The sequence below is a fragment of the Rutidosis leptorrhynchoides genome, chromosome 6 (genome assembly GCF_046630445.1).
Source record: "Rutidosis leptorrhynchoides isolate AG116_Rl617_1_P2 chromosome 6, CSIRO_AGI_Rlap_v1, whole genome shotgun sequence".
Lineage (NCBI taxonomy): Eukaryota > Viridiplantae > Streptophyta > Magnoliopsida > Asterales > Asteraceae > Rutidosis > Rutidosis leptorrhynchoides.
In genome coordinates this window covers 78378201-78389916 of record NC_092338.1, presented here as the reverse complement: position 1 = coordinate 78389916, position 11716 = coordinate 78378201, and the positions used below count along the sequence as shown (strand labels likewise).

Sequence of the window (11716 nt, the reverse complement as noted above, 5' to 3'; positions counted from 1 at the left end):
CATTATAGATTGGATGAAAATATGAACATTTAGAAAAGACACTTCGTGATGAATGTTATTATTTTGGCGGAAAAATGATCGACAAAAATAATATTCAAGATAATATTGTTCGTGAAGAATGTTAACGTTTTTTTTTTCTTCATGTTTTGTGAAGTAAAATTTAGCCCGATTTAGAGTTTAGCGTTTAGGGTTTGGTGTTTTGGGTTTATCCATAAACCCAAAACACCAAACCCTAAACCCTAAATCCTAAACCCTAAACCCTAAACTCTAAACCGGTTCGTGTTAAAAACTCAATCTAAATCCTAAATCTAAACCCTAAATCTAAACCCTAAACCCTAAATTTCTAAACCCTAATATCTAAAACCTCAAAATACGCTCGAAAAACACGATAATTGTTATATATATTACTTCTTCGAGCGTTTTTCCACCAAAATAAAAATATTTATCACAAAGTGTCTTTATTAAATGTTCATATTTTTATCCAATCTATAATGTTCGTGAACAAAGTTTTTTCAAAAAATGAAGAAAAAAAAATATTTGCTTCCCCCCGCTCCCCCCCGAATGGTTACTTCCCTCTTGATCCTACCACTATATATATATATATATATATATATATATATATATATATATATATATATATATATATATATATATATATATTGGTTTAATACATGGCTAAGCAACTTTAGTGGATAACTATGAATAAACAAAATAAAATTAAATTAATTTTTTTTAGATTCATAAATCTACATTAAAATGCTCTCGTAATCTATATTTTTATAAGGCAAAAACATTCAAAATAGTTAAAAATTGATTATTATTATTCATCATCGATTTTTTAATTATTATTATTATTATTATTTTTTAACTTTTGCGTTTTCTTCAATCTGTATGAATGTATATAAAAGCTAAATTTACTTTCTTAAATAAAGGGTATTTAGTAATTTTGATATCATAAGCTTTACTTTCTTATGACTACTAGATTTATATAAAAGTACATATAAAAACACTATATTTCTTCTGTCCCAAATTAATAGTTGTGCTTTGAATTTTGAAAGTTTTTACTTTTTAACTTTCATTTTAAATAATTTGTTTGTATTAGATAAAATTTATACGAATAATTAAAATTTGATATGTGTTTTCATTTAGTTTGTAAATTCCATCAAATTTTAATCTAATATAAACAAGTATTTAAAGAAAAAATTAAGAAATAAATATTTTTCAAAGTTAAAATTATTATAATTTTAGTTTTATTTAACAACTTTAATGATCTATGCTATGCAACAAGACATATATATAAACAAAGAAATAAATATGAGAAGTAGGAGATTTCAATTATGAAATTGTTTGATGTGTCTTACATGTTGATTCATGTTGTATTTATACTAGTAAGGATCACTGCACAAATTCATGCTTGTGATATACATTCAATTACGTCTCCTAAATTTTGGATTCATATGGAAATTGTCAGCCATCCTATCTTGAATTTTTTGTATCATAACACTCCCCCTTGGATGACAATTTATTTTTAATAGAGATCAACTAGTACTGCCTCGTTAAAAACCTTGCTAAAGAAAAACTCAGTGGGATAAAAACTTTAGTCAAGGGAAAAAGAGTGCAGTATAGAGTTGACTCCCCCTCAAATAGACATCGTTGAGTCGTCACATCTTTTGAACTTACCTCATGCCAATATTGCGAATGTGTGTTCTGAAAACATAATAATACAGTGCTTTGGTATAAAGATCAGCAGAGTTGTTGATTGAACGTATCTCATTTTAATCTGGTTGTCTTTTACGAGATCTTGAGTATATGAGAAGAATCTGAGTTTTCATCTGAAACTGTATCATCTAAATCTTTTATGTACAAGTTTAGCCCCTGTGATTTGTCTACAGTCTCCTTCATGGTTTGCTCAAACCCTTGTTTCAATTCCTATTCCCTTGTAGTCTTTTCTGAGCCTTACCAACATACCATTCTTTTCCATCAAACTTATTACCGTTAAGACCGTCTATGGTTTTGGTGCCTCGTCAGCATTTATATTTTGTTCTGTCACTTTTGATACTCTTCTTTCATTTGTATTATGCAAGCTGCATTATCTTCATATATAGTTGTTGGTGAAGATAGTTGTTGGTCTTTTATAGCATTCTAGTCCACAAGAATCAATAATGATTTGTGTCATTGATCTCAACTAAACACATTTTCGAGTAGTTTCATATAATGCAATCACTTCGTCATGATTTGATGATGTTGCAACAAGTGTTTGTTTTAAGAACGCCATGATTTTGTGGTACCTCCATTTAGGAATACATATCCAGTTTGAGATTTAGCTTTATGTGGATCAGATAAATAACCTGCATCTGCATAATCAACCAAATCTTGTTTTGATTTGTTAGAATAAAATAATCCTAAATCAGTAGTTCCTCGAAGGTATCGAGATATGTGTTTGATCCCATTCCAGTGTCTTTTGGTGGGAGCTGAGCTAAACCTTGCCAAACAAATTAACTGCAAAAGAAATGTCAGGTCTTGTATAATTTGTAAGATGCATAAAAGCTCCAATTGCACTAAGATATGGTACTTCTGGTCCTAGGATATCTTCATGATCTTCACAGGGACGAAATGGATCAGTGTCAACATTAAGTGATCTAACAATCATAGGAGTACTTAATGGTTTTGCCTTGTCCATATTGAAATGTTTTAAAATCTTTTCTGTATAAGTTGTTTGATGTACAAGTAAACCATTAGGCATATGCTCAATCTGCAAACCAAGGCAATACTTGGTTTTTTCGAGATCTTTCATTTCAAATTCTTTCTTTAGAAGTTGAATGGCTTCATGGATCTCTTTATTTGTACCTATGATGTTAAGATCATTGACATAAACGGCTATGATCACATATCTGGATGTTGTTTTCTTAATAAGAACACATGTTCAAATAAGATTATTTGTATACCCTTTTTCTTATTAAGTAATCACTTAATTAGTTATACTATTGTATCAACCCATATAAAAATCTTTGTAATTTAATTGAGTACATTTCTTTGTGTTTTGCATTTGATGCTTCTGATACCTTAAATCCTTCATGTATCTTCATATATATATATCACTATCAAGTGATCCATAAAGATCAGCAGTAATAACATCCATGAGATGCATTTCTAGATTTTTAGAAACCGACAGGCTGATTAAGTATCTAAAAGTAATTGCATCCATAACAGGGGAATAAGTTTCATCATAATCAATTCCCGGTCTTTGAGAAAAATCTTGAGTTACAAGTCTAGCTTTATACCTTGTAACTTCATTTTTCTCATTTCATTTTCGCATAAAAATTCATCTATACTCCACATGTTTCACATCTTTAGGTGTGAGAACGATAGATCCGAAAACTTTTCTTTTATTGAGCGATTCAAATTCAGCTCGTATTGCTCTTTTCCAATGATCCCAATCATGTCTATTTTTCCATGAAAGATTTTGGTTCTGGATCATCATCATCATTCATGATGTCATATGCAACATTATATGAAAATATCTCATCAAGATTTTTCATGTCATTTTGGTTTCATAATATTTTTTGAATGTGCATAATTGATTGTAATTTCCGTATTGACATTATCAATCTCCTCTGCAGAAGGAGTATTAATTTATGGTTCTTCTTGAACACTTTCTTTTACCTCATTATCAGCTGATTTTCTTTTTCGAGGATTTTTATCTTTGAAACCAATTGGTCTCCCACGTTTCTGGCGTGGCAAAGACTCATGAGTGACATTATTGCCAGCTTTTAGAATTTCAATTCTAGCTGAAGCATTTACTACTAGTATATATGATTTAGTCACTACTTTTTGTATCTGTAAATACATTAGGTAATTTATTTGCAAGTTCTTGCATATGTAGGGAACAATTTTTCATTATAATGACAATCAGCAAAATGTGCTGTAAAAACATCATCCGTCATGGGTTCAATATATCTTATAATTGAATATGTTTCATATCCAACATATATTCACATCCTCCTTTGAGGACCCATTTTAGTGCGTTGTGGTTGTGCAACTAGAACATACACTGCACAATCAAATGTCTTAATGGTGTGAAATATTTGGCTCTTGGCCAAGATCAAGTTGTAGAGGAGAATATTTATGAGTCGCACTTTGTTTAATGTGAAATAAAGTCGCAGCATGTAAATTTGCATGTCCTCATATAAATTCCGAGAGTTATGTACTCATTTTTAATGGTCTAGCTATTAGTTGCATGCTTTTAATTATTAATTCAGCTATACCAATTTTTTTATGCACATAAGCAACTGGATGTTCCATAACAATCCCTTTAGACATATAATAATCATAAAATGCTTGAGATGTTGACTCACCAACATTATCAAGTCTCACCCTTTTAATGGTGTAATCGAGAAATATGCTCTTAATTTAATAATTCGAACAAGAAACTTTCCTAATGCCACATTTCGATTTGATAATAAACAAATATGAGACCATCTGTTAGATGTGTCTATTAGAACCATGAAATATCGAAATGGTCCACATGATGGATGTATTGATCCATATATATCACCTTGAATTCTTTCAAGAAACATTTGTGATTTCTTTTCACAATATACTTTCATTAATCACCATATGTGCTTTTCATTAATCACCATATGTACTTTTTTTCATTAATCACCATATGTACTTTTTCATTAATCACCATATGTACTTTTTCATTAATCACCATATGTGCTTTTCATTAATCACCTATGTGCTTTTTCATTAATCACCATATGCGCTTTTCATCATATATTCTTTTCACCATATGCGCTTTTAATCATATGCGCTGGGCTTTTCATCATATGCACTTTTCATCATATGCGCTTTTAATCATATGCGCTGCGCTTTTAATCATATGCGTTGCGCTTTTCATCATATGCGCTTTTAATCATATGCGTTGCGCTTTTCATCATATGTACTTTTCATCATATGCGCTTTTAATCATATGCGCTGCGCTTTTAATCATATGCGTTGCGCTTTTCATCATATGCGCTTTTCATCATATGCGCTGCGCTTTTTATCATATGCGCTTTTCGGTGCTACATAGGTATTTCTCATTTCCGGTTATCATTGACTGATAATCATATCCATTATGATATATATCAGAGAAACTTAACAAATTTCTCTTTGATTTGGGAGAAAATAAAGCATTGTTTATCAGAAAATTCGTACCATTTGGTAATATGAATTTTTGCCTTTTCCGTTCCTTATATCAAGTTTGCAAGACCTGATATAGTATTTATAATTCCTTCATTTGATTTAAATCAATGAAATATTTCTTAGATTTGATCATAGTGTGTATGTTACCACTATCTGCAATACATAGGTCTTTACCATTTAATTGATGTTGTATTTCAGCAAGATTCATACTAAAACTTCAAATAAGATAAGTAAATAATGAGTTATATTTCAGCAAGATAATCAAATTATATTACCTGCAAACAAGTTACAATCTGAAGTACATAAAAGATAACACTTAATAAACATATGCGTTATGGTCTAAAACCATTTATTTATGAGTGATATATAACAAGCTAGGCATCATAGAAAATTCAAACCATTCAAGTCTCAAGGTAGCTCAGGGTTTATTTAATCAATATTTTTTAACAGATTCACTCTCGTTTTCTTTTCTTTGGGACTTATTTGTAGAGCTAAACAAGATGTTCATGTATTCAAGAAATACTAGACTGATGATCCACGTTACCAGACCATTAATAAGAATCTCTGGGATTCTTATAAGAGCGTCTACTAACATCCTCTATTTTATTCTTTCATGGATCACCATTATTTCTTGATAATTAATATCGTATCTATCTTTGAGTATTTTTCATAATACACTTGGATCTTCGATCATATAATATGTAAATTCTAAGGACTCGTCAATATGATTGCTAAGAAAAATACTTGATGTTGCTTTCTCTTCTTCGGAACAATTGTTATTTTCATTCAGGGTTTCTAAAATACCGATTGATTCGAGATGTTTTTCTACATTCATAACCCATGTTAAGTAGTTGTTCCCACTTGATTCTAAAGGAGCCAATTTAAGCTTTTTCAAATTCGACATTTTCTATTATCAAAAGATGAACAACATAAATCATAATCATAATCAACTTCTATTCATAGACAAATAATAAAATGAAATTAGAATCATTTTAAATTCATAAGTAGCAAACAACAGAATAATGGCATGATTACAAATGATAAAACCACAAGAGCAGGATAGAATATAGGTTCACCCCGTGGTATATTAGCAACAATGATGATAGTTAGTATGACCAATACAATAGTGAAAATCATCCTTGTGTGAATCATCTTTACAAAAAAAAAAATTGAGAGTGATAATCTGGGAAAATGAAGATTGATTTGTGAAAATGTGAAAACGGAGATGTTTATTTTATATTTGAAAAATATAGTCGTTGTAACGTCGTCAGTTGACGTTAACAACCGTTATGTATATATGACCGTTGTAACGTCGTTAGTTGACGTTAACGACTGTTATGTACTCGTTGTATTAATAATAATTTTAATAAAAGAATTTTATTAGTACATATACGATTACTATAAATACATTTAGTATAAATACGTTTAGTATAAATACGTTTAGTATAAATACGAAGATTAAGAGAATAAACATATTATGCATAAATAATAAATTTTAAGAATAACATTAGTATGCATGAAATAAATAATGATTAATTGCATAAGTAATCATAAATGTTAGATAACATAAATATAAATGTTAGTGAAGTTAAGAGTTAGATTACAGAAATATAATTCAGGCGGTATAACCGACCATATATAACTTAAATAACATAAATATAAATGTTAGTGAAGTTAATAAAAGTTAGATTACATAAATATATTCAGGCGGTATAACCGACCATATATAACTTAAATAACATAAATATAAATGTTAGTGAAGTTAATAAAAGTTAGATTACATAAATATAATTCAGGCGGTATAACCGACCATATATAACTTAAATAACATAAATATAAATATTAGTGAAGTTAATAAATGTTAGATTACAGAAATATAATTTTACTTATGATGATAATAATATTTACCTTACTAATAAATAATAGAAGATATCGTTAAAGACTTTCTTACCTTGATTAGTGACTTGTGCTTGCTTAGATAAACCTTGATTATACGGAGCACTTCGTGCTGATAAAGTGTTATAATTTTAGTTTTATTTAACAACTTTAATGATCTATGGTATGCAACAAGACATATATATATAAACAAAGAAATAAATATGAGAAGTAGGAGATTTCTATTATGAAATTGTTTGGTGTGTCTTACATGTTGATTCATGTTATATTTATACTAGTAAGGTTCACTGTACAAATTCACGCTTGTAATATACATTCAATTACGTCTCCTAAATTTTGGATTCATATGAAAATTGTCAGCCATCCTATCTTGACTTTTTTTATGATAACATAAATAGAATTATTAATTTGAGAGGGACGTACTATAATTATAACTAGTGGATGGATGGAATGTAGCACTGGATCTAGGTGGGGTAGGTGAGAGGGTTTGGTGAAAATTGAACGCAATCGTTGATTTGCAATAGATCATCATTCATCACCCACCACTCAAACTCAAATGCAAATGTGTTATTTCTAATTCAAAAAGTCTTTTATTTTATATCATATGACATGAAAATTAAAATAAATGATTGTAACATCATATAACCACGAGGGCAAAAAGTCCTATCGAGGGCTACACCGCTCATACTTTTATGATACAACAACCATTCAATGAATAATAGTTAAGTTATTATTTAATAAAAAACTATAATATAAGAAGAGAACTTTCATTAAAAAAAAAATTACACATACAAACCAAACCATTTAGGACTAAAAGTATAATATTATTACTCGGTACGAATAAAGGTAAACACTTTTCAAGCGTTTAATATAACTAGTTAAAATAAAAGAGTGTTTGCTCATTTGACAATCCGGAGTATAATATAATATATAATAGATAAGTGGTTAACAAAATAGAATGACTAGTTATCTAAAATCTAAAATTAAGAAAAATACCTAAAGGACACTTATTACTGGTTAACAAAATAGAATGACTAGTTATCTAAAATCTAAAATTAAGAAAAATACCTAAAGGACACTTATTATCATGCATGCGGAAACCCGATACTCACTTCCTTTTAATAGGTCAAACCATACCGTCGAGAGAAAAAGTTAGCATACTAATCAGGTTCCATCCTTCAAGTGAAGGACTTGCGATAGAAGATTGGAGCGGCTCGACTCTATACCATATAATATATGTGTACGCGATTTTAGTAAATTTTTGAGTATGTATTATCCTAAGATACGGAAGTTATCTTTCTCCTTTCCATTAGTAAGTCACTCTAGTCTTGAGTTGCCAAGATTGCTAGATACCCGACACTGCGACACACATAGTCTTAAGTTGCCTAAATTTGTAAGATCGCATAGCCCAAACACAATGTCCTGCAACATAAGCCCAAGAGCCCAAGGATAATTCTTGGAATTGGCCTCCTGAATGGAATTGCAGGTTTCCTATCTTAAATAATTTAAATCCTACTGACTTCTCTAATTCTATGGATGTGGTCAAATGGAAGGATTTTGATGGAAATTTAACAGAATTCTTGGTTAGTTCTGTATGGGAATCGATACGTCCTCGAGGTTCAAATGTATTTAATTGGTATTCAGTGGTATGGTTTTCTACTTGCATTCCTAAACATGCTTTTGTGTTATGGCTTCTAATGGGTGAAAAGTTGAAAACGCAAGACAAGTTGCGACATTGGGAGATATGTCCGGGGAGTAATCTAGTCTGTCCATTGTGTGAACTGGTTCCAGACTCGCATAATCACTTATTTTTTACATGTTCGTTTTCAAATCAGGTTTGGATGCTAGTCAGGAACCATATGGATTTTCCGATACATTGTGATGGGTGGCGCGATTTTACTTTTTTGCTAACTCCGTTTGCTGCTCGGAATATTGCTCGAATCATCGTTATTAAACTCCTTCTTGCGGCTACTGTTTATTGCTTATGGAAGGAGCGTAATGCCAGGTTCTTTAAAAGACGGAAGAGATCGTGTAACCAGGTGTTTGATGTTATCTACCATACGGTTCGGTTGAAGATTATGAGCATAACGTGGAAGAATTCGCCTCAAGTCTTACGATTAAAGTCCGATTGGAAAATTTCTTAATATGTATCCTCTTTGTTTGTAAGTGAGCCTGTTGTTGCTCTTGGTGCTAATATGCTTTGTATTAGTTAGGTTGCTTGAGAGACTGTAGCTCCTTCAGTTGTGTGCTTCTTTGTTTATTTGTTTATATCAATATATTCACCGGGTGATACCCTATACCCAAAAAAAAAAAAAAAAAAAAAAAAAAAAAAAAAAAAAAAAAAGTTGCCTAAATTTAAGTCTATATTTTCATATATACTAGTAATAGTAATTAATTGCTAACAACAATGAATAATAAACCTGATAACGTCATGATGGTGTCATCATCCACTATCAATTTTTTTTTTTTTATAATTCTAAGTAGCAAAACACAAAAATATTATAGTAAATTGAAGATAATTACATTTAAACTTAATGCAATTTAGACAAGTTTAAATTAAGTAATTACAGAAGCATAAATAAGTGTAATATATATATATATATTACAACATTACCTATTTAAATCCTAACGGACCGAGCTTATATATACAATTAGACTGGACTACACTAATATCTTTACATATATTCTAATAATAAGAAACTATTTACATGGTCTAAAGATACATGGCCTTTGAATATCTTTGAATCACTCCGTACAAGTTAGTGCACGGGGAGTCGTTCGGTGTTAAATCTCAGTGTTAAATTTAACACTGAATTTAACACTGTGGCCAAAACAGGGGAAATGGTTCAGTGTTAAATCTCAGTGTTAAATCAATTATTTAATTATTATTTAACTTATTTTTTATACTTTTATCTATTGATTATTTAATTTATCTATAAATCAGAAAATATTTATAATTATAAATTATAAACTATGTAAATATATATATAACACTTTTAATTAGGAATATTTATAATTATAAATATAAACTAGAAATATTAAAAACATATATAACCCAAAATATAAATATATGTAAAACCCAACTATTTTAGCCCATATTTTTTGCCCAACTTAAACTTAACTAAATACTTTATATACTCCCTATCATCTTCCTCTTCTTCATACATACATGCAAAAACAAAAAAATAAAACTTCATACCTGCAAAATAAAAAAAGTCAACAGCATCAAAATCACAAAAGAAAAAGAAAGAAAACGAAATAGAAAATGAAAAAGAAGCAATTAACCAGCGTTACCTGGCTAACGGTGGCTACCGTGAAATGAATTTAACGCCGATTTAACGGCGGGGCGGAGTGGTGTTTGCCACCGTCCCCACCGTTAAATCCTTTTAACGCTGGAAACGAGCTCTGACTCCTGGTGCTCTTATGCAACTTATTTTAATCGTAGAAAATTAATAAAAATAAGTCTACGAAAATTAAGGTCGTAGACTAGAGATTGAAGAAGTCTTTAAGTATAAATTATTGGAAGAGAAAATGAAGTTTTATTAAATAACAATGATGCTTTTGTAAGCATGATTACGAATTAGTACACAACTAATATTAATTTTGTCAATTTACTTCAAGTTGCAATTGATTTTGTACCCCCTAAATCTCAGCTTCTATGATTTATCATTCATCTTTTGGGCCATAATGTAAATTTGAGTTTGTCAACTACTGAACTGAGATTTGAAACTTTTGTATATTACTTATTAGATATAAACTTGAACACAGATTAAACTTTATTAAATACTATGGATTATGAGTCAAGGTCACATAGCGTCTGTAGCTCAGTGGATAGAGCGTCTGTTTCCTAAGCAGAAGGTCGTAGGTTCGACCCCTACCTGATGCGTAACTTTTTACATATTTATGATATATATATTTTTGACATTTTCCATATGCTTGTTTGATAGTTTCATTGAACATTTTAAATGGCTCGTTTTATGAAAACAAAATTTTCATATACAGTTGTGACGGATTCTAGACAATTTTTGCTTCTTTTTAATGGTCTTGAAAAAGAAAAAAAATTCATCATAAAACATGATGCAGACCAATAGACCATGAGGGTAACGTTGTCGTTTTTTACTCGATGCCTTACGAAGCCTTCAATAAACTCATCAAACATCCTGAAATTTTCTTTCAAAAGTTCATCATTTTTTAACTTAGTCTCGACCAATTTTGGCATCGGGATTCTATAACTTCACCGAATCATCCTCAATATAAGCTTGTAGATCTAGTTCATCCGACTTTTCATCTAAGTCGGATGACAAAGATATATCTTCATTCACGTCCTTTATGATTGATCGATCGTTTGATTTCTTTATTTTTTAAGCTTTTTGAACCGAAGATGAGCAAGAAAACGATGCCTTTTCCTTGCCTTTAGCATTGTTTACCCTATAAATTTGTGATACTTACCTGCTACTACAATTAATGACAAACAAATGCAGATATAGCAAGCCCTCTCTTTATAGCAAGTAGTATAACATGTGCTTAGAGTTATAGCACATGTAGCTTGAATCAAGGATAGGCTTTACTCAATATCAATATCAACATCATTCCATTTACCTATTATTTTTTATTTTTATTTTTTGCTAAAATA

At 30.1% G+C, this 11716-nt stretch overlaps 1 protein-coding gene and 1 non-coding gene across 2 annotated transcripts; both read left to right on the top strand.

The window, feature by feature from the left end:
• Positions 1-8615: 8615 nt before the first annotated feature.
• On the top strand, positions 8616-9227 carry LOC139853792 (uncharacterized). The gene has a single exon (XM_071843148.1). The coding sequence runs from the start codon at positions 8616-8618 to the stop codon at positions 9225-9227; it is 612 nt and encodes a 203-aa protein (XP_071699249.1).
• A 1669-nt stretch (positions 9228-10896) lies between these two features.
• Positions 10897-10969, top strand: TRNAR-CCU (transfer RNA arginine (anticodon CCU)). The gene has a single exon. It is a non-coding gene; the product is annotated as a tRNA-Arg (tRNA).
• Positions 10970-11716: the final 747 nt, after the last annotated feature.